Source organism: Megalobrama amblycephala, linkage group LG15 (genome assembly GCF_018812025.1).
Source record: "Megalobrama amblycephala isolate DHTTF-2021 linkage group LG15, ASM1881202v1, whole genome shotgun sequence".
In the NCBI taxonomy this organism is placed as follows: Eukaryota; Metazoa; Chordata; class Actinopteri; order Cypriniformes; family Xenocyprididae; genus Megalobrama; species Megalobrama amblycephala.
This window is the reverse complement of record NC_063058.1, coordinates 34,096,137-34,119,898: the sequence shown is the minus strand read 5'-3', so window position 1 is coordinate 34,119,898 and position 23,762 is coordinate 34,096,137. Positions and strand designations below refer to the sequence as shown.

Below are 23,762 nucleotides of genomic sequence, written 5' to 3'. Positions count from 1 at the left end.
TCAGTCGTGGGGCGGGACTTTACAGCGGTTTAGCCGTTTGATAGGAGATCCGAATCACTGAATCGAAACAAAAGATTAATAAAGCTCAGAAGCAGTGTTTTGAAATCGGCACATATAGATATTGTTGAAAAGTCGTTATTTTTTTTTTTAAATTTTGGTGCACAAAAAGTATTCTCGTCGCTTTATAATATTAAGATAGAACCACTGAACTCACATGAACTGATTTAAATATGTTTTAGTACTTTTATGGTTCTTGAAAGCTTATACATTATACTATTTACAACACTTTGAATGGCATTGCTCTCAATAGAGGCCTCACTGAGCTATCGGATTTCATCAATAATATCTTAATTTGTGTTCCGATGATTAACGAAGGTCTTGTGGAACGACATGAGGGTGAGTAATAAATTACATTATTTTCATTTTTGGGTGAACTAACCCTTTAAAGCGTGATATGTCCTAATATTACAAAAAAACTTGCTGAGCTCTGACAGTTTAGACGTGGCGCCGGACAAATTTCATCAATAATATCTTAATTTGATATTTTCACATGAGGGTGAGTAATAAATTACTTGCGTCAGTACATCCACTCGACGTGACGTTCCGGCTACGTCACCAATGCTCGGCGGAGCTTCTGATTGGTTACTGGGGTTCGCTTTAGCTGCGATGTTTGCCAGGTTTCCCAAAAGCGAACAACAGTATTAGAATAAATTAAAGTGTTAAACACTGAAAACTACATATATTTTGGAGCTCAAAGTAAGTTTTGTATTTTATAATATTAATTAGCTCTCTGTTTAATAGTATTTCCAATTTTAACTCGATGAGATTTGACGTGAAAACTTACTCTTAGTTGCCCTCAGGAGAGAGTGGAGCGGCTAGTCGCTAACACAGACACTTTCCCTCGACCAAGAAGGGTGACACAACTCAACTTCACTATTCGTGTCTTCTATCATCCGTCAGGTTAGTGATCTGTCCATCTGTTCAGATTGTCGAAGAGTGTTTCGATTATATCTGCTTAAAGATAACGTGTTTTAATCTGGTTATTGCTGTGTAAACTGGTGTTTATATTTGCTATGTGGCTAGCTCATGTTAGCTCATTGATTTCACTTCAACATGTTATTTACTTATCAGAAATGTCATTTTAACTAAAACATCAGTTTAAACAACTCAAATGCTTGAGGTGGTCTCGGTCAGATGTGTGATTTTATATGTCGTGTTAATTTAAAGCCCCATACATGAGCAGAATGGGCTGTTAGCACTAGCCAGCTACTGCTGTTATTGCACAATAATGATCAGCTTTCAATCCAGTCAACCTGTCAAACAGTCTCTGAGATTATATGGAGAGAGATCTGCAGCTACTGCAGGGTTATAAATAGATATGCATGGTTGAGAGTAACTCTCAGTAGTAATTCTACTTCCTGTCTATGTTCACAGTGTCTAAGATAACATGGTATTACCATGGTACGTCAATTGATTGTCCTGAAAAACATGATAGTACCATAGTATGTCCTAAAACATGCACCTAAACTGGGACAATATCGAAAAGCCAAATTTGACCTTGCCACATCCCCAAAGTACCATGGTATTACCATACTGGAGATGTGTCATGTACTATTACCATGCTATGATAACACAGTATTCATGGTATTCCAAAAACACAGTATTCATGGGATGTGTCTAAATGTACCATTGTATTACAATGGTACATATCCAAAAAAACATGGTATTACCACGATACATGTCTGGAAATGTGGTATTACCATATTTGTGTCCAAAAAACAATGGTATTCATGGTATGTCTCTAAATAAACCATTGTTTTACAATGGTACATGTCCAAAAACATGGTATTGCCACGATACATGTCAGAAAATGTGGTATTATCATGTCCCAAAATTTTGGTATACGTCTAATTAAACCACGGTATTGCCATGTCCTTAAACATGCCCACAAAACATAGTATTACCATGATGTGTCCAAGAAACCTTGGTATTTACTGTGATACATGTCCAAAACATGGTATTGTCATGGTAAATTTCCCAAAAAACATGGTATTGCCATGGTACGTGTCCGAAAATGTGGTATTACTATATGTGTTCAAAAACCTTGGTATTTACCATGGTACATGTCCAAAAACATGGTATTACCATGTCCAAAAATCTTGGTATGCATGGAACTAACCATGGAATTGCCATGGGACATGTCCTAAAACCAGGGTATCCGCGGGTCCTTAAAAAGTCTTAAAAAGTCTTAAATATATTTTTCCTAATAAAAGGCCTTAAAAAGTCTTAAAATGTCTTAAATTCAGATTGGATAGGTCTTAAATATTTTTCGTTGCATTACCGCAAAAATGTTTTATGTATGTTTTATGTTTTCTAATACGTCCCCGACATAGACTGTAAAAAAAGATGGACGCCGCGACGCCGCTTCCTTCCATTGTATTGAACTGAAGCCAAAATGGGCTGATGAATGGGCGCTGACACGTTACGCAATACGTCAGAAAAAAAAAAGTTTGGAGCCTGGGCATGCGCAGAAGGAATCGTCGTGGAGCCGGAGGCGGAGTCGCGATATCAAACTTCCGCCCAGGCGACTGCGTCATCATTCATGTATTTTAAATAGACTAGAAAAATTATACACAATTTAAAAGTCTACCTATAAAATAATAGGCTATTCTGTTTCTAGAGCAATAATATTTTTGAAACAGCAAATTCAGTAGATAAAATCAATATAATATGCCACTAGAAACAACTCTAAATCGCCAGAAACGGTCCTGCCATTTTAAATCAAGTTCAACTAACGTTACAGGAGATCGATTGCTGTAATTAGAGTAAGCTATCATTAGTTTTGTCCTGCTAATTATTATTTTATACCCATAAAAATAATAAGTAACTGCCAGATAACGATCACCTGCTTTTTCCCGACATGGTTAACATTAGGTGTGTTATCTTAACTAATAACATTTATTAATTAGCTTATAACGCCCACATTTAATGTTACAGAAAAAAGTTCAGTGATCCGTCAGATCCTGTAGGTCAGTTAGTACAGTTTACTGCTGAACAACTCATTTTGTTGGTGTTAAATAACAAAGAAATCGAAAATTAACAGTTAGTTAATACATCTTCAATCTCCCCTCGAAGCTCCGACAGTCCTCAGACAAGCTGTCAATCAACTTCGAATCACGACGACACGCCCCGTTTTATAGCATCAAATTGCTAGCTAAAATCTAAATCATCACAAAAACGAACAATTGAATATATATCAGCATGATAACAACTACCTTAAATGACCAGAACCATCTTTCAGAAAGTTTTATTTGAAGCAGAATTTATTTTTAAGTTTTCACTGAAGTCTCATTCGACTGCATTGAGAGGGCGGGGTTTATGACCTGTACTGCATCCAGCCTCCAGGGGGCGATCAAAGAGCCCGCGGCTTCACTTTTCAGGACGTATGAGACACACCCGGTCCCCGACGGAATGGGCCAGAGCTGGAGAGCGCAGCTCATGGTTGCTTAGTAACGGAAGACGCCACCGCAGCACCCGAGCGCTTTGGAAAGGAGAAAGCGGCGCCGACGCGTTTTCCATGCGTTTTTAGACGCGACATATGAACGGTCCCTAAAAGAGTTCAAATGGGTCAACGCGCCAAATGCGAGTAGAATCAGCGCTGAAATGTGTTCGGTAACTTTTTATGAATGGTGGTGGGAATTTAATATAGGCCTATAATTTGCAACGGCTGTGATGTAATTATATAAATAATAGTCTGACGCACTGCATGCTTGCTGTTGCAGTGGTGTTTTCATTTTCGATTCACTGTAAATGCTACTTTGTTTGTGACGTTTAAATTTGCATTTGGGAATGCAATATTAGTCATTAGAATCGTTTATAATTCTGTTGTTGTTTAAGAGAAGTTTCAGTGTCACATGATTCTTCAGAAATGCTGATTTGCTGCTCAAGAAACATTCACTATTTATATTATTAAGGTTAAAATGCAGTTTTTGCTGCTTAAAATTGTTGTGGAAATCCAATTTAAACATTTGTGGTCAGATTTAAAAAATAGAAAAATTAATACTTTAATTCATCATACTTTAAATTGATAAAGTGAGTGAAGAGTGAAGACATTTAAAATGTTACAGAATATTTCTATTTAATAAATACTTTAATAAATAATATATTTGATAAATACATGTAATATAATTTCAAATAAATGCTGTTCATTGAACTTCCTATTTTTCAAACAAATATCACCATTTCCACAAAAATGCAGCACAACTGTTTTCAACATTGATAATCAGAAATGTTTCTTGAGCATCAAATCAAATTGTAATAATTTCTGAAGGATCATGTGACACTGAAGACTGGAGTAATGATGTTGAAAATGATCACAGGAATAAATTACATTTTATAAAATATTTTTTATAAAATATAGAAAACGTTTTTTATTTGTAAGAATATTTCATAATGTTGCTGTTTTTACTGTATTTTTGATCAAATAAATGCAGCCCTGATGAGCAGAAGGGACTTATTTTAAAATCAATAATAGTTTACAAACATTTCGCAGGTACTTTAATAATAACAATTCTATTAATACATTTAATATATATGTATTAATGTACAATAATTATTTAATATACACGTATATGTGTATATGTGTGTATATATATATATATGTATAGGTGTGTGCGTGTGCGTGTGCGTGCGTTTCCATCGCAGGTTTGGTCTTAAATTTCATGTAAGGTGGTATTAAAAAGGTCTTAAAAAGTCTTAAATTTAACTTGTTCATATCTGCAGATACCCTGAAAACATGTTTTTTACCATGATACATGCCCACAAAACATAGTATTACCATGATATCTGTCCAAAAACCTTGGTATTTACCATGATACATGTAAAACATGGTATTACCATGATATGTGTCCAAAAACCTTGGTATTTACCATGGTACATTTCCAAAAGCATGGTTTTTATTATGATGCATGCCCAAAAAACATAGTATTACCATGATATGTGTCCAAAAACCTTAGTATTTACTATGATACATGTCCAAAACATGGTATTACCATGATATGTTTCCAAAACCTTGGTATTTACCATGGTACATGTCCAAAAACATGGTATTACCATGTCCAAAAATCTTGGTATGCATGGAACTAACCATGGAATTGCCATGGAACATGTCCTAAAACATGTTTTTTACCATGATACATGCCCACAAAACATAGTATTACCATGATATCTGTCCAAAAACCTTGGCATTTACCATGATACATGTCCAAAACATGGTATTACCATGATATGTGTCCAAAAACCTTGGTATTTACCATGGTACATTTCCAAAAGCATGGTTTTTACTATGATGCATGCCCAAAAAACATAGTATTACCATGATATGTGTCCAAAAACCTTGTTATTTACCATGATGTGTCCAAAAACCTTGGTATTTACCATGATGCGTCCAAAAACTTTGGTATACCATGGGACATGCCCAAAAAACATGGTAATACCATGATACATGTCCTTTAACCTTGTTATTTACCATGACACGTCCAAAAACCTTGGTATTTACCATGATATATGTCCAAAATATGGTATTACCATGATATGTGTCCAAAAACCTTGGTATTTACTATGATACATGTCCAAAACATGGTGTTACCATGGTGAATGTCCAAAAACCTTGTTTTTTACCATGGTACATTTCCAAAAAAACATGGTACCTGATAAAAGGGCATTCAAATCAAGCCCCCAGGAAGAGGCCATGAGTGAATATAAACTTTGTGTGTGATTCACAGGTCATGTGGAGGAAGGCCGTGCTGGTGGCCGTGTTGGCGTTGGGGATGGGCTATCTGTTCCACACTGACCCGGAGCTACCGGCCTATGTGCTGAACTACGTCAGCGAATTCCTGCCGCAGATGGAGCCGAGTGGCGGCTCAGAGCTCCGCCCCCCGGCGCTGGAGGAGGCCATCTCACGCGCCTGGCAGACCCTAATCACGGCTCCGGCCCGACGCTGGGGGAGAGTGGCGGTGGGGTGAGGAACTCTGACTACAATCATTTATTCTTTTCATTCCTTTGTTTGTTTGTTCATTGTTTCCTTAATTCTATTGGGGATTTTCCATTCATTCTTCTGTTGTTTGTGTCTTTTAGTTTAACCATTTTTTGTTTTTTTTCCTTTTATTTTTATTTTGTTTACTTTTGTGTTCAAGCACACCTTTTTGATAAGTATAAAAGTGAATGCTTCGTCCACACTTGCACAATAGTTCGGGCCAGATTAGTTCTCTCATGCAACAGGTCCGAACATGTGCATGTGTTCTAGAGCCCTTCCCATCATGCCTTTGTTTCTCTGTCAGGGTGAACGCCTGTGTGGATGTGGTGGTGTCCGGGGTGGGGCTGCTGCAGGCGCTGGCTCTTGAACCAGGATCCGGCAGAGACCACGAGGTGCTGCGCAGCAAAGAAGACCTGAAAGAGGCATTCATCCACTACATGGGGAAGGGCGCCGCCGCAGAGCGCTTCTTCTCAGATAAGGAGGTTTTTCAAAGGATCGCACGGGCGGCTGCAGAATATCCCGGCGCTCAGGTGCGCAATAAAGTGTTTTATGACCCTTACAGCAGTTTTTCCTCAGGGCACGAGATTAGCCGGTTTCTGAGCACAATAAAATCTGTCCGACAGGTTTGACTGCTCTGATTCAAGCCTTGATGTGGTGAAATTCAAAGCGATCTGATTCTGCATATGTCCTATAATATCCGTTTTAATTTTGGGATTTGCTGTAAATGAATCTGGCCCTTGAGATCCGAAGGTTTAATTTGAATGCACGAGAGGGACCAGAGGGGAATTGAGTTTCTGTGTCAAATTTAATTTTGCATAATCAACAGTAATTAATAGGCACAGCGTTCAGACTGAGGCTGGTCTATGAGTCTTATGCCAGGCTATTTTTATGACAAATTATATGCAATAATTCAACAATATTTTTCTTACAACAATATAAAATATCTGGCAATTATATAAGCACTTTTAATTTGATATTTGATAGAAAATCAGAAATTATCCTAGGATAATTTCATGACAAATTATATGCATTATATTATATGCACATTTTCATGAAAATTATATGCAATAATTCAACAATATAAAATATCTGTTAATTATATAAGCACTTTCAATTTGATATTTGATAGAAAATCAGAACATTTATTAGGGGAAGTCTTTTTAAAAATATACATGAATGATTCACATTACAGAATAATTTGCTCCAAAATACACTTGTACATTTTAATAAGACCAGATTTCTGAGATTTACTCAAAAATGGCTTTTTTCTTGTTTCTTCCAGCTTTATGTTGGAGGAAACGCTGCTCTGATTGGCCAGAAACTGGCATCTAACCCACAACTCGTGGTGAGTATCTGTTGTACTACATTAAACTGTTCTGCTAGTGCTCAAATCATTGACGGCATCACTGGATAGAAGTGTCAGGGTGCCCTGAATTTCCTTTCCATAATAACTTTTAATAGCAAAAGCAGTTCATTCATACCTGATGAGCACCTGACTATCGTTCTCTAAAGAGTGCTGTGTTCTCTCAGGTCCTCTTGTGTGGTCCAGTGGGGCCGAAGCTTCATGATATGCTGGATGAACAGATTGTGGTCCCGCCAGAATCTCTGCAGGAGACAGATGAGTTTCACCTTATCCTGGAGTACAAGTCAGGTGAGACTCGCTCGAAACGACATTGGCAAATCATTTTTATTAGGTACATCTTTATTAGGTACACCTCTCCAACTGCTTGTTGACGCAAATATCTAATCAGCCAATCGCATGCATGTAGACATGGTCAAGATGACCATGCAGTTCAAACTGAGCATCAGAATGGGGAAGAAAGGTGATTTAAGTGACTTTGAACGTGATATGATTGGTCTGAGTATTTCAGAAACTGCTGATCTACTTTGATTTTCAATCGTCCGAATGGTTCAAAAAAGAGGAAATATCCAGTGAGTGGCAGTTCTGTGGGAGAAAATGCCTTGTTAGAGGTCAGAGGAGAATAACCAGACTGGATCAGCTGATAGAAAGGCAACTGTAACTCAAATAAGCACTCAATACAATCGTAGTCTGCAGAAGAGCATCTCTGAACACGTCCAAACCTTGAAGCAGATGGTCTACAGCAGCAGAAGTCACACCGGTGACACTCCTGTCAGTGAAGAACAGCAAACTGAGACTACAATTCACATGAGCTCACCAAAACTGGACAATAGAAGATTGGAAAAACATTGCCTGGTCTGATGAGTCTCGATTTCTGCTGCAACGTTCAGATGTTAGGGTCAGAAATTAGCGTAATCAACATGAAAGCATGGATCCGTCCTGCCTTGCATCAGCGGTTCAGACTGCTTCTGGTTTATTGTGTATTTTCTTGGCACACTTAGGCCCTGTTTCCACCTGGTATTAAGATGCGTTTTGGTTGATCGGATCACAAGTGGACAAGGGAGACACATTCCCGTCTACGCCTGGTGTTTTAATCCGTCTCTTTTGTCCACTTTCGACCACTTCTGTCTTGATTATTTGGGGAGGGTCTATGGGAGGGTAAATGTGTGGGTTTGTTCAGATCTTTTGCTCTTATGGACAAAAATAAGCTCACGCAGTTTACATACGAACGCGCCCGGAGACAACTGAAAAACACACGGAGAGTAGCAGCTTTCATTTCTCAACAGTCGCAACACCATGCTGAACGCTGTGAAATGTTGAGAGAACATTGTGCTTGCTACGTTTTTCGTCTTCAAACCAAACTTGGGTCTTCAGCGACAAAGTTTAAATCCCGTCTGACTAGTGTGCTTACCATAATGTTTACACACTAGCTCAGTAGGCGGTCTTTAGTGGCTGTTCGAACACATTCGACCGCATGTCCATCATATGCAGTCCGGACAGAAATTCAGTATGCAGTCCTACACTACGAAAGCAATCCGGTCGAATGCGTTTTCGCCTACCTCTGGAAGTGGTCAAAAGTGGACAAGTTTAAAACCTTTACACCTGTATTTAGCGTCGTCCACTTGTGATCCGATCGACCAAAATGCATCTTAATTCCAGGTGGAAACAGGGCCTTTGTACCAGTTGAGTATCGTTTAAACGTCACCGCCTACCTGAGTGTCAAAATTATCTCAAACTGGTTTCTTGAATATGACAGTGAAGTTCACTGTACTCAAATGGCCTCCACAGTCACCAAATCTCAACTGTGTGATGCTATCATGTCAATATAGACCAAAATCTCTGAGGAAAGTTTCCAGCACCTTATTGAATCTGAGGCAGTTCTGAAGGCAAAAGTGGGTCCAACCCAGTACCAGCAAGGTGTACCTAATAAAGCAGCCAGTGAGTGTATCTGGAGAAAGTCAAAAGTGTTTTCTCTAGGCCTGGGTATTGACACAATTTTCATGATTCGATTACGATTTTGATTTGATTTGATTTTGATGTGATTCGATTTCGATTATTTTGGATGTAGTATTTCAGTTACAGTACACAGCAAAGTTTCTAGAGGAAAAAAATCTCTCAACTAATGCTGTAAACTACACATGAGAGTCAGCTGGTACTACTATAATAATATTGAAGGTTAAATGAACATTTATATACAAACACTTAAATTACACTCAATGGTGTTTTTATTATAAATAAAGTTTAGAATTACGTAATCACATTTCTACTCCAATTCGTTTTTTTTAATATAAACATTTAAATCGCGGCTGTCATAACTGATTTATTCAAACATGCATTAAATATTGAAGAACATTAAACATTATAATGAATATGTAACGGTGCATAGCTATATTTATCTTTCTAGAGCACTTTTCTAGCTGACTAATGAGTTTATGGTCACTGAATGTGTTTTTCTGAGGTAAATGTGACGTCACGTGACATTGAAGCTGTTTTATTGAGTCTTTCCGAGGTTGAAACGATCGATTACACGAGCGATTACACGAGACATGATACGGATTTCAGTAAGTTGTACTGTATATTTTAACATACCTTCAGATGTTCATGCATGTTTATTTCGCTGTAACTGGTATTAAAGCGGAGGAGAGGATGATCACATGCTTCTCTTTAACTGAGGCGCTAAAGCGATCTGTCACGCCACATTAAACGGCGCCAAAACGGTATTTATTTTTTGAATCTCATAATAAGATGGATGTCATTTGAAATCTGAGACTTTGCTTCATATCAAAAGTAACAAAGCACAAAGATTATTGCGATTTATTGGATGGGAGACGCTACATGTTCTGCTCATTCATCAACTGAAAACAAACTAGACTAATCGATTCTTGGGATTTAAGAATCGATATCGGTTCATAAAAATGAGAATCAATTAAAATCGGGAAATCGATATTTTTTACCCAGCCCTACTTTTCTCTCTGACGCCCCCTACAGGTGAACAGTGGGGTTCCTCGAGAGCTCCTCAGGCTAACCGCTTCATCCTGTCCCATGATGTGTCCAATGGGGAGATGAGCACGCTGGAGACGTTCGTGGCCAGTTTGGAGGAGTTCCAGCCGGATCTGGTTGTTCTGTCCGGACTGCATATGATGGAAGGAATGGGCCGAGATCTCTGGGAGGAACGACTGAAAGAGGTCTGAAACCAGATTCGCTCAATACCCATCTGATTTAAAAAGAGAATCATTGGTTACTGAGATATTTTGAGGTCATTTCACTGCTGCTTCTTACTTATTAGATTAGATCACAAGCATTTTTCATTCTTGGTGGCTGTGTTTTGACTTCCTGCAGGCGGTGGTTGCCATCTCAGACGTGAGGAACGAGGTGCCCATCCACCTCGAGCTGGCCAGCATGACAGACAGAGACTACATGAACCGGATCCTGCAGGAGGTAAATGTGTAGGTTTAATGGATGCTAATGCTCAGAAGAATCTTCACAGGAGTTGCGCTTTTGTTGCACTTTTGCACAAAGTTTTTGTGTAATTTGTCATGTAAAGGAAATCTGCATGAATTCGACACTAACATGCTCCACATCTACATCATTCAGGTTTCTCTGCGCTCTTCTGTTAGCAGGTCATGCCCATCGTGAACTCCATCGGTCTGAACGAACAGGAGCTGCTGTTTTTGACTCAGTCCGGAGGAGGACCTCACGCTGAACTCACATCCTGGGATGGCATACCCGATGTGGGCCGCGTCAGCGACATCCTGCTCTGGGTCTTAGAGCAGCACGGCCGGGCGGATCCAGAATCTGAAGCCGATCTGACCCGGATCCACTTCCACACGCTGGCGTACCACATCCTGGCTACGGTGGACGGACACTGGGGGAACCAGGTGGCGGCGGTGGCCGCAGGCGCCCGTGTGGCCAGCAGTCAAGCCTGCGGCCTGCAAGTGGTAGATATTAATAAGGTGGTCCTCAAGGCGCCTTTGAACTTCTACAGCTCCTTCTCAGAACCGAGGGAGAGCCTATCGGTGGACCCGACGAGACCGGTCGCCGTGTGGCGCAGAGGGAACGTGTCTTTCCATTTCACGCCAGTGCTGGTGTGCAAACAGCCGCTTAGAACAGTGGGATTGGGCGACGCCATATCAGCAGAGGGACTTCTGTTTTCAGAGGTCGAACCTCCGTCTGAGCTCTGAGAGACACGCCATCCCATCTTTGAAGAAACGTCCTCGCTGTTCGATCCTCTTGATGAAAAAGACTTGCAGAGGATGTTTTTTTGTTAACATGCAGTTCGAGTGCACTGTCCTCTTTCCAGAGACTTTATTGTTGCTACTTTTGTCTGAAATCATAATGTGAAAGACAGCACTGAACGTATCAACGCCATTTTTTTTTTAGGATGGTGGATTTAAAGGATTAGTTCAGAATTCAAATTTCCTGATAATTTACTCACCCCCATGTCATCCAAGATGTTCATGTCTTTCTTTCTACAGTGGAAAAGAAATTAAGGTTTTTGAGGAAAACATTCCAGGATTTTTCTCCATATAGTGGACTTCAGTGGGCACCAAACGGTTGAAGGTCAAAATGTCAGTTTCAGTGCAGCTTCAAAGAGCTCTACATGATCCCAGACGAGGAATAAGAGTCTTATCTAGAGAAACCATCGCTCATTTTCTAAATAAAATAAAAAATTATATACTTTTTAACCACAAATGCTCATCTTGCACGTCTCTGTGATGCTCCACACATTATGTAATCACGTTGGAAAGGTCACGTGTGGACCTTCAACCGTTTGGTGCCCATTGAAGTCCACTATATGGAGAAAAATCCTGGAATGTTTTCCTCAAAAACCTTCATTTCTTCTCGACTGAAGAAACAAAGACATGAACATCTTGGATGACATGGGGGTGAGTAAATTATCAGGAAATTTAAATTCTGAACCGAACTAATCCTTTAACCCAAAATAAGGTTCGGTCATCATTCACTCACCCTCAAACCCAAATGACCTCCTTTATTTAGAAGAAGTATCACATATGGGTTTTGAGCAACATGAGGGTGAGTAAATGATGAAAGAACTTTAACTTTTTTAACTATGAGCTCATACTCTGGTTAACAGGAGCAGAAGACCTGTGGTTATGGGTTGACTGAAAGGTGAACCAAAGGATGATTTTAGAGTCTTAAGCATCTCAAATCTCTTTTATTTGGCATTTGAACCGTTTACAATTATCATAACTTGAAGGCCGCCGATTCACTTCAGGTTAACCAGGTTTATGCAGTTGGTGAAACATGTCAAGTAATGTAAAGTTCTCTTATTCTAATGGAATTTAGTAGAAATAATTAAAGCAATGTTCCCTGGTTCAACCTAGAGTTTAAATAATTCCTAAATAATAGTTTATAGTTAATAGTTTAAATCACCAGCTTACCTGACGATATTGTGACCATTATTATGTGCACATAATGTCATTTTGAATATTAAGTACCATTCATTTTTCTGGTTTTAAATGTGGGAATATAGCTGTAGGTTTTTGTACGTTGGTACCAGCATCATTTGTATATAATAAGAGAAATGAAAAATATTTTTCATTTCAGTCTGGTTTGGTCAGCAGGTTCTGTTTATTTGCCATTGATTTCTGGTGAATCATGTACTGTTAATGACGACTGTTGTGATTTATGATGCTTCCTATCACACATAATGAATCTGTACATACAAATTATTCTTAATAGTCTTAAAGCTGATATTTTCAGCCATGTTGTACCATCCACACACCTTTGACGTATAATTTTTAATGTTTTATTTGGGACGTACTAATTAATCTCAGTATGTGAATGATCATTTGTCTTAAATCAGCCTTAATGTATGACAAAACTGAGGCTTTTTAACGAAGTCTTAACGGTTTTAGAAACATTCAGCAGTGTTTGTGAAGTAAATGAACCACGAATGGTTTTGCGAACAGTTTACACACAAATCTATTTGTGTTTTCATGAATGAGGTGAGAGCTTCAGATCAGCAGCTGGAAGAAAAGCCTCGGCTCATGAACACTATGGATTCCATCTTGTTTTGTACTGTATTTCTGTTACACTCCATGTTGATGCTGTTAGTTTCTCAAACCAGCAAAAGAACTTTGAATTTTACGCCTTCCTTCTGACAAAGGGTTTTTTTTGTTTGTTTTTTTTAACTTCATCAGCAGTACAGCAATACTTAGAAAAGGTTTATTTATTTATTTTTTGTTGAAACACAGCCTTGGTTTGAGAAACTAACAGAAAGTTCATATTCATGCAACTTTTAGAAATATAAAACATTTTAGGGTTCTAGTTTGCACATGTGATTATGCAACAAAGTCTTTTAAGAGTTACTGGGCAAAATGTCTATCATAAATGTTATGACTAGAAATATTAGCTCTGTTAACTTGAGTATGGAATATTTTTATATAAATAAAACATTTCTGTTCCAGTTATAAAATGTCTGTGGGTTTTTTTGTATTAAGGTGTGGTTCTGTCACAAAGACCAAAATGATAATGAAATGATTTTTGGTAACTATTTACAATAAGGTCCCATTAGTTAATGTAGAAAATGCATTAAAGGAGTAGTTCAGTTCAGAATTCAAATTTCCTGATAATTTACTCACCCCCATGTCATCCAAGATGTTCATGTCTTTGTTTCTTCAGTGGAAAAGAAATGAAGGTTTTTGAGGAAAACATTCCAGGATTTTTCTCCATATAGTGGACTTCACTGGGGTTCAACGGGTTGAAGGTCCAAATGTCAGTTTCAGTGCAGCTTCAAAGAGCTCTACATGATCCCAGACGAGGAATAAGAGTCTTATCTAGAGAAACCATTGGCCATTTTCTAAAAAAAAAAAAAAAAATTATATACTTTATATACAAGCAAAAACTAAGTCAAATGCCCTTTACAAAAAAAAAAGGGTAAAACAACAATGTCAGATGAGTTTTTCGCTCTACCATGGTACTTCCGCCTACGTCACGCGTGACCTTTCCAACGTGATTACATAATGCATGGTGCATCACAGAGAAGTGCAAGCAAGACAAGATGTAATCCTTTAAATATCTAGTTAAGTCATGAACCTCTAGAGGGCGCAGGCTGATCAGTCCTTTACATGCAATCTGCAAGCAATCACACCATTATGGCATGGCACAAGCTGATTGGCCTCTGCTGATCCAGCAGCCAATGAGATTGCTTGCTCAACATTTAAATAGTCTGGTCCAGTGTTTGCCATAAATCTAGTCCTGCAGAGTTCCTCTGAACACCTCCAGCTCCACCTGTCTAGATCTGCTACAGGACTTATGCATGTCTAGTTATGCAGCAGCAGCAGCAGCATTTCTTAAATACTCACAGCAGCGTATCTGTGTATATTCACAACAGTGGCATAGCAGATCTCGTTCACCAAGACCAAATACTTTAACAGTGCCATATTCAAAAACATGCTAAAACTATTCCAAGAGTTGTCATGATTGAACTAAAGCAAAGACTATAGACCTTATGTAGCCCCGCCCCTTTTCAGCGTTGCGCTCGTTGTCTTTTGACTTCCGGTTTGTATTTCCAGAGCGATCTTACATTTATGAATGAACTGCTCGTTTTAAAATCTTCCCGATCTACTGACATTTGTTAAGACATATGCTTTAAACATAACAATGCTCACGATAACTTTCATTATCTCTACAACAAGTAAATCCACTTAACCAACTAATTATTCTTTGACAGCGATGCCATAGAAATGTACAAAGCTACCGCAAAACGGAAGTTCAAAGACAATTTTATAAAGATGGCGGCGCGCTTCTTTCTCTGGTAAATAAGGTCTATAGAATAACATAAGACGTGTCACTCGTATTGTTTTGAATGGGAGAAAGTGTAACGCGCAATATGGCGGAATAAGTCCCGCCTTCTAAATAAGAGCCAATCGCTGACTGGTAAAGTCATCGCGTCACTGCAGCAGCCGTTAGAAGCACCGGTTTCTATAGAAACAGTCAGACGCGCGCCTCTGAAACATGGCAGAAGAGACGCGCATTTAGGTCTGCGCATGCGTATTAGCTTGATCCAGCCTAAAAAATAGTTTTTGTCATGATTCAAGCGTTTGGATAAAACATTTATGAGACAGCTGTTGTCAGATTTCATTGGTGATTTCAAATATGAAATGTAATCGTAAGGTTGGCGAACAGTTTTGGAGAATTTGATGTTTCCCTATTCAAAGAGATAGGGCATGATGCCCAGGATTCCCGAGAGGCGTTTCAAAGATGGCCGCCGAGTGAAATGACTCGTCTTAAAGGGACTTTGACTAAAATTAACTAACAATGAGCATTACTTTTGTAAGAGTATTTATTAATCTTTGTTAACGTTAGTTCATATCAGCTAAGGTCCATTAAATACTGTTAAGAGATACAACTTTATTATTAAATACTGAAATTAACATTAACTAAGATGCAAAATGCTTTTCAATTATTTTTCATTGTTAGTTCATGTTAACAAATGGAACCTTATTGTAAAGTGTTACCTGCTTTTTATATAAAACTTTCGAAGGGGCGTTTCTTACGAGGAGGCAAGGGGGCAGTGCCTCCTCAAAAAAACAGGATGAGAAAATAATTGATATTACATTGAACAATAAAACAACGCAAAATATTACAAAATGTGACATTAAAAAATGTTTTTATAAAGTAACAGTGTCCAACAGCGACACCCGCAGGTGAAGTTACAGCAGGAGGCTTGCCTCCTCTGTCCCCTTTGACTTAAAACAGACACCCTAATGCATGTGGTGGGTTTAATGGGGGGTAATTGAGAATGAATGGGGGAAAGTCATCGTGCTTTGATTAGATATGATCAGTTTTGATTGGATATGATTGGCTTGTGCGATAAATCCTGCCGTGCGTGTTCTCATTGGCCTGAATGAAGACAATGATAGTGTTAATGGGAAGACTAATTAAAAAGTAATTAAACAACTCAGCCATTTCAATGCTTTATGTCACGTCAAAATCAAACTTGAAATGGCAGAAAAAATTATCGCAATCAGCTTTGTGAAACAAAGGTACATCCTCGTGTCTGTGTGTCTGTAAGATGACTTCTGAATATAAATTGACTATTAAAATGCTGAACATTAGTTCACAAATAATATATATCATTTAAATTGTTATTGCCTTTATTATTTTGGAATAAATGCATAAAAACACCAACTTGATGAAATTCATATTTGGTTTTAATAAATACGACATTACATAGTTATTGCAAAAAAATACAAAACAGAATTATATTTGGTCTCTCTTTTTTTTTTATGTATGCTAATGTTTATTTAACCAAGAAAATTAAGAATAACAGACATAAATTTACATTTGATATACAGTATATAAAAAATGTGAGGACTTTGCCTCCTCATTTTAAAACACCAACGCACAAGACTGAATTTTCCTATGCAATTACAATATTTCTAAAGGTGGACAGACCTTTATTTAATGTAATGAATCATTCAAACATCTAAAAATCTGTGATTGTAACCTGCACTTTAATGAAACTATATATTCTGCTGTACATTCATAAGTTATAAACCCTTTCAGATTTGAAGAAAGACATAGTTTGAGCTCTATTCAGCCACTGCTTTGGGTTTACTCTTCTTCTCCGTGTGTTTGGCCGGCTCGGCCGCCTCCTCTACCTCATCCTCATCCTCGGGGTCTCCGGGAGTGACTGTAGGGGGCGACGGGGCGCTGCTCACATCCGCCTCGGGCTCTGGAGAGAAAGACAGAGCATTAAGAAGAACCGAGCAGCCATTATCAGTTTGTCTGTGAAAGTTGACGGGTTGTGCACCTGCGGTGATCTGCATGCTCTTGCTGTAGCCTGCGGCTGAAGACATGGCCTGACCCAGGGCCTGGTTGGTGCCTAGGGGCTGCTGGGAGCTGCTGGGTTTGCTGGAGGAGGACCGGTGGCTGGTCTTGCCGTCTTTGCCCTGTTTGCTCCAGTACAGGTTCTCGCCCGTCTGTAGAGCGGCGCCCATTTTCTGAGCCATCTCGACCATCTGTGTGAGAATGAGATTCATGGCAATGTGAGCATGTGTGTGAGAAACAGCATTTTTACTAATTATCAATGCAAAAATAATTCAATAAATAAAAAGACATTATTTTACATTAAAGAGGCTAAATTATGCCTTTTACAAAGTCTTGATGTTGTTTTTGGGCTCTACTAGAACAGGTTTCCTAGATTATTTTCCTCATATTCTCCATTGTTGCATCTCCTCACTTCCAGTCTGTCAGTAACGCTCTGTTTAGTTCCTGTCTCTATGAAGCCCCTCCTTCTGAAAAGCACAATGTGCTCTGATTGGTCGGCTGGAGCAGTGTGTTGTGATTGTGCGTGTTTGAGGAAATGCCCCATCCCTTACCATAACCGCGAGTTTTAACACACCACTAACTAACTCGACCAGGCCCCGCCCCTTTATTTGCATTGGGCGGGAATTATTTAAATGAGGGATCGTTATCGTTCTTGGTGTGAACGGGTCTTAAGACTAGGTGTCAGTACCTCTGGGTCAAACTCTGTGTTGCTGTTGTTCTCAACCTGAGCGTTGACTTTTCTCTCCATCTCCTGGTACTGCTGCAGCGCGGCCTTCTTATCGCCCTGATTATACAGGAACACCGCAAAGTTCAGGTTCACCAGCGGGTTTGACCTGTCAGGAAAAATTCACTCACTTAAACTCAACTAGTTCTGCATTAGCTCATGTACACTGTAGATCAGGGTTCGAGAACATACTCATCTAGCTGAACCGCCTGCTCATAAGACCTGCGGGCGTTATCGGCATCATCCAGATTGGTCAGGGCAACTGATAAAAATAATCATCACATCAAACTGCATTCTCATATTTACACTGCTCTTAAGGATCATGACTAATAAAAGAGTGATGCATGTGATATATGTACCAGCCAGAAGCATGTAGAGTTCGCTCATGCGTGGCCGCAGGTTGATGGCGGCGCTCAGGAAGTGGAAAGCTGATGCGAACTGCTGCATGGTGAGATGAACCAAACCCAGATTATACAGGATCTTCCAATCAAACGGAGACAGATAGTTTGCCCTCTTCAGACAGCTGATGGCCTGGAGGAGAGAAGCAGGAGGAACATGAACTCAACAAGAGATCAAAGGTAGAAGATGTTCTAGTGATCATCTGTAACTCACAGCAACGTATTTCTTTTTGCCGAAGAAGCACATCCCGATGTTATTCCAGAGCGGGGGGCTCTCGGGGACGGCGTATGCCGCTACGCGATACTTGTTCATGGCCACGTCATAATCTCCATGAGTCTGCATCATACTGCCGGCGGCGAGGATGGCCTGAACACACAGATGAGGAACAACAGATTGGGTAAATGCAAAAAAATAAGAGAACTGATTTTTAAAATAAGCATGTTTTCTTACAAATTCTCAAATATTATTTAAATTAAGGCTTCCAAACAAGGGGCCAGTTTTTAAAAGAACCAGTTTTTAAAAGATGTAATATAAGTCTAAGGTGTCCCCTGAATGTGTCTGTGAAGTTTCAGCTCAAAATACCCCATAGATTTTTTTAAATTAAATTTTTTAACTGCCTATTTTGGGGCATCATTAACTATGCACCGATTCAGGCTGCGTCCCCTTTAAATCTCGCGCTCCCTGCCCCCCGAGCTCTCGACTATAATACAGCGCATTTACAAAGTTCACACAGCTAATATAACCATCAAATGGATCTTTACAAGATGTTCGTCATGCATGCGGCATGCATGCGTCGGATCATGTGAGTATTGTATTTATTTGGATGTTTATATTTGATTCTGAATGAGTTTGATTGTGCTCTGTGGCTAAAGCTAACATTACACACTGTTGGAGAGATTTATAAAGAATGAAGTTGTGTTTATGAATTATACAGACTGCAAGTGTTTAAAAATGAAAATAGCGACGGCTCTTGTCTCCGTGAATACAGTAAGAAACGATGGTAACTTTAACCACATTTAACAGTACATTAGCAACATGCTAACGAAACATTTAGAAAGACAATTCACAAATATCACTAAAAATATCATGATATCATGGATCATGTCAGTTATTATTGCTCCATCTGCCATTTTTCGCTATTGTTCTTGCTTGCTTACCTAGTCTGATGATTCAGCTGTGCACAGATCCAGACGTTAATACTGGCTGCCCTTGTGTAATGCCTTGAACATGCGCTGGTATATGCAAATATTGGGGGCGTACATATTAATGATCCCGACTGTTACGTAACAGTCAGTGTTATGTTGAGATTCGCCTGTTCTTCGGAGGTCTTTTAAACAAATGAGATTTATATAAGAAGGAGGAAACAATGGAGTTTGAGACTCACTGTATGTCATTTCCATGTACTGAACTCTTGTTATTCAACTATGCCAAGGTAAATTCAAGTTTCCATTCTATGGCACCTTTAAAATAGAGACAAGGCATTTAAAATCCATTTTTCTGAAGGTAGATTAGTGCCATCTGGTGGGAGTAAAAAAAAGAAAAACTTTTGTAATGCCATGTTGTAACCACCAGATGCCTGTATAGTTTTTATAAATTATCTAGTGTTTTTAGACATAAATACTAATTTTTATTAAGTTGTGGATTTGAATTTATACTTAGACATTCTCAAAGAATACATTTTGTCAAGGTTTATCTATATATAATTTTTGAAATGTTGATTTGAAGTATCAGTTTTTGCATTAATTTTACTACAGTCAAACCTGAACATAGAGGAGGACATTTTGTTAACATCAAAATTCAATAAAAATGGTGTCTATTTTACACTCTTGACATTTTAGAGTGTCACCCCTTCATTGCTGTGCACATTTTTTCTGAACAGTGGCTGAATTGTAGTTTGTACCACCAAAAGTTTTTTGTATTTTTTCGTATTGCCCATTCATTTCCATTTCCATCATTTTCATGTCCATGATTTTTTTTGTGTGTTCACATAGCTAATGCAAAAATCAATAAGCGTCATCCCATTCTGATGAAGCAAAAAAAAGAAGTAAAATTTCAAAACGTAAAATTTTTCTGTCATTTTTGACCGAAGTGGAGCAAAACAAGCATTAAAATAAGCCAAAACAACTCAAGATATTTCTCAGTATTTGGTTCTTTTTTAAACTAATATACATCTTTCAAGTTATGCCAAGCTCTAAAACATGTTATTGGGAAGAAATTGAGTCGGTGGTTTCAAATAGTGGACAATGGGGGACTTGAAATCAAAAAGGTTGAGATTCACTGATTTAAAGTATTTTTATACACAATTGTAGTATTTATTAAACTAATTGTTTCCATGATTTTTGTCACTGTATAATAAGAAATTGCAAACAAAATATACATGTTGGGACACATAATGGTAATGAGAACACACACACACACACACACACACACACACACACACATATTCAATATCACTGACACTTGGGCTTGGTGAAACTGCATCCCACCTTGAAGTTATTGGGGTCGTACGTCAGAGCGTTCCCGAGGTGCTCAAAGGCTTTCTGGTATTTCCCAAGCTAATGAGAGAGAAGACAGAAGTAAACACTAATAGCAGATACATTTACTGTGTTTTTACATTAGACAGTACTGTAAAACTCATTTCTAAAGTCGGAGGTGTTTGCCCATAGAAACCTGAACCTCTGTGGTTTTTAAATGTTGCATAAACTTAGTCAGTGAGTTAAAAACTAGTGTGACCAACTATCAGTTAAAAAGAGGTAATCACTCTTACTTTTCTGATTGAAATGAGACCAATCAACCATTTTATGTAAAAAGTCAGGACCAGTTTTGGAGCACAAAATTAGATGACTAACTTTTAAGACTAGTCTAAGCAGTTCATGCAGCCGCCACAGGGTGGTTTCTAACCGAGTCCACCCTAAAGTGTCTAGCCTTTAATACAAATCTATGTGATTTTGCCATTTTATCATCCACCAGACAAACATTTTAAATCTGCTCACTCAAGAAAAGTATCACATTTTCAGTGTTAGGAGTTTGTTCAAATCTGAATCTAGTAAAAAATACCTTCAAAATAAACTCCACGAATCACAATCTGTTTCCTGTGTTTGAAATCTGAACTGAAGGCATGAATGATTTGCCGTCACTCACCTGCATGTACAGCAGTCCCAGCGTGGTCAACAGCTCTGTGTTCTCAGGAGAAAATCTGAGAGAAACCAGAAATTATATTTGGCTTAAAGAAAATTAAGCATGTTTTTCAGAACATTGAGAGTTTTTACACTGTGACATTATTTTCCTGAAAATGAAGCACATTTGGTTCTAACTGTCATTGAGTCCCAATCGTTTTTTTGTCAGCCGAATCCTTTTTGACCTAAAATATCTACTTGAAGCCCCCCTGAAATTTCAAGTTAATGTTTTAAAATAATAACAAATTCATGTTCACAGTTTCCTGATGTTGATTAATAGTTACATGACATTCAGGTAAAATAACAATAATAATAATAATAATAATATTTATTATTTTTTTTAGTGTGCATTTAATTTTGATTGTTTTTATTTGATTTTTTTTTTAAATATTTTTTAGTATGCATTTAATTTTGATTGTTTTTATTTTAAACGTGTTATTAATTAATTAAACTATTTATTTATTTTACATTTTCATAATTTTTGTTTTAATTACCAGCTGGAAACCCTGACGTAATGCAAATATATATATATATATATATATATATATATATATATATATATATATATATGACATTTTTATTTATGCATTGTATATATATATATATATGTATTTATGAAATAATTACTATTATAAAAATATATATTGTCAAAAATATATTTAAATTATTATTATTTAAATATTGTCAAATAAATATATAATAAATAATAATATATATATAATATATATATATATATATATATATATATATATATATATATATATATATATATATATATAATTAAATAATATATATATATAATAATAAATATATATAGTTTAAAATACCTTTAAATTTACACACACACACACACACATATATTAACAAATAAAATATTTTAATATTTTATTAAAATATTTTAATATTATATTTTAATATAATATTATTTTAGTATGCGTTTCATTTTAATTGTTTTTATTTTTTTTTTTTTTTAATATTTTTAGTGTGCATTTTATTTGTATTGTTTAAATTTTTTTACTTATTTTATTAATTTATTTCACATTTTTATTATATATATATATATATATATATATATATATATATATATATATATATATATATATATATATATATATATATATAAAAACCTTAATAATAAAATCAGATTAAACAAAATTAAAGGTTTAATAGGAAAATTCTGTCATAAATTACTCAACAAATAACGCCTTATAATTCAATATTTTTCATTTATGACACCATTCACTTTCATTGTATGGAAAAAGAGCAGCTTGAACATTGAGCTAAACATCTTCTTTTGTGTTTCACAAAACAAAAAAAAACTAAAAAGCAAAGTTTCACACTTCAGTCGATCAATCAGATTGAGTTGAGGTTTGGGTCTCAGGTTAAATCTAGTTTATTAGCTGCTGTTCCAGGACTAATGCATATTGATCCAGAAACATGTTCTGCTCGACTCCATCACATTGCGTCAGGTGACACGGAGATGCCACACTTGAGAATGATGAAAGCAAGCGTTTCCTCGCGTCTCCGACTCCTCATCACGTGTGAGTTTGAGCGGCTCATGCCAGCAGCGGGCTGTTATTAATTCATGCTGGCTGTGAGGCACATCTTCCCGCTATGGTGAGGTGAAGCGGGTGGAAACGTGGCCGCTGAAAGCTCCTCTCATTACGGAGCGTCCCACTGCTGCACGTTACTAATTCATCAGCTCAGTGGGAGGGCTGCGATAATGAGGAGATCTCAAACACACACACGCTTAAAGCTCCCCGCGGTTCTCTGATATCTGAGCCAGACGCACAGACAGAGTGTGTGTGGACAAGGGGAGGAGAATTTTTCACAGTCATCTCCATTTCTGCTCTCCGGGAAGAGAGGAAAGTCAACAACGGTAATCAAGAGTCATCAAATCGTTGGATTCCCGCTGAGGAAAGCAGATTAGTGATTCCTTTTACACTTCCATTTGTTGAACACTAAAAAAGTGTCTTTGTAGGAGTAGCTGACCCAAAAATAAAAACTCTGTCTTTATTTATTCACCCTCATGTCCAACTCCAAAAACTTCCTATAAAAGAGAACACGTTGTATGTTTTCTACACAATCAATGTAAATGGAGCTCCAGGATATAAAGTATCATAAAACATAAGGACTAGAGTCGTTTGCCATCACTGACGTCCCCAATCAAAAGAAAGAAATAAGAAATTATATTATGTTAAGATAATGAAGGCTATTTTTAAGAGCTTTTGCATTCTGACATTATTTTGATTGCAAAAAAGCATTATTATT

At 37.6% G+C, this 23,762-nt stretch overlaps 2 protein-coding genes across 4 annotated transcripts in view; one reads left to right on the top strand and one right to left on the bottom strand.

The window, feature by feature from the left end:
- The first annotated feature begins 588 nt into the window (after positions 1-588).
- On the top strand, positions 589-11,869 carry adpgk (ADP-dependent glucokinase). Of its 3 annotated transcripts, none has more exons than XM_048158806.1 (9): positions 589-756; positions 861-960; positions 5,784-6,019; positions 6,339-6,564; positions 7,317-7,379; positions 7,565-7,685; positions 10,383-10,579; positions 10,734-10,832; positions 11,012-11,869. In XM_048158806.1, the coding sequence occupies exons 3-9, from the start codon at positions 5,787-5,789 to the stop codon at positions 11,573-11,575; spliced, it is 1,503 nt and encodes a 500-aa protein (XP_048014763.1). In that variant the 5' UTR covers positions 589-756; positions 861-960; positions 5,784-5,786; the 3' UTR covers positions 11,576-11,869. The 3 variants fall into 3 exon arrangements, with proteins under 3 accessions (XP_048014763.1, XP_048014762.1, XP_048014764.1); XM_048158805.1 differs by having other exon boundaries at positions 851-960; XM_048158807.1 differs by having other exon boundaries at positions 590-756; positions 851-960; positions 11,015-11,869.
- Positions 11,870-16,551: 4,682 nt separating this feature from the next.
- Positions 16,552-23,762, bottom strand: part of bbs4 (Bardet-Biedl syndrome 4) — a 15,289-nt gene continuing 8,078 nt past the window's right edge. The window contains exons 9-16 of the mRNA XM_048159181.1: positions 21,457-21,511; positions 20,802-20,870; positions 18,529-18,681; positions 18,276-18,447; positions 18,109-18,178; positions 17,881-18,025; positions 17,176-17,383; positions 16,552-17,097 (exon numbers count right to left, since the gene is read on the bottom strand). Of these exons, the coding sequence (XP_048015138.1) occupies positions 16,955-17,097; positions 17,176-17,383; positions 17,881-18,025; positions 18,109-18,178; positions 18,276-18,447; positions 18,529-18,681; positions 20,802-20,870; positions 21,457-21,511 (1,015 nt within the window). The 3' untranslated portion in view covers positions 16,552-16,954. The remainder of the gene's footprint in view (positions 17,098-17,175; positions 17,384-17,880; positions 18,026-18,108; positions 18,179-18,275; positions 18,448-18,528; positions 18,682-20,801; positions 20,871-21,456; positions 21,512-23,762) is intronic.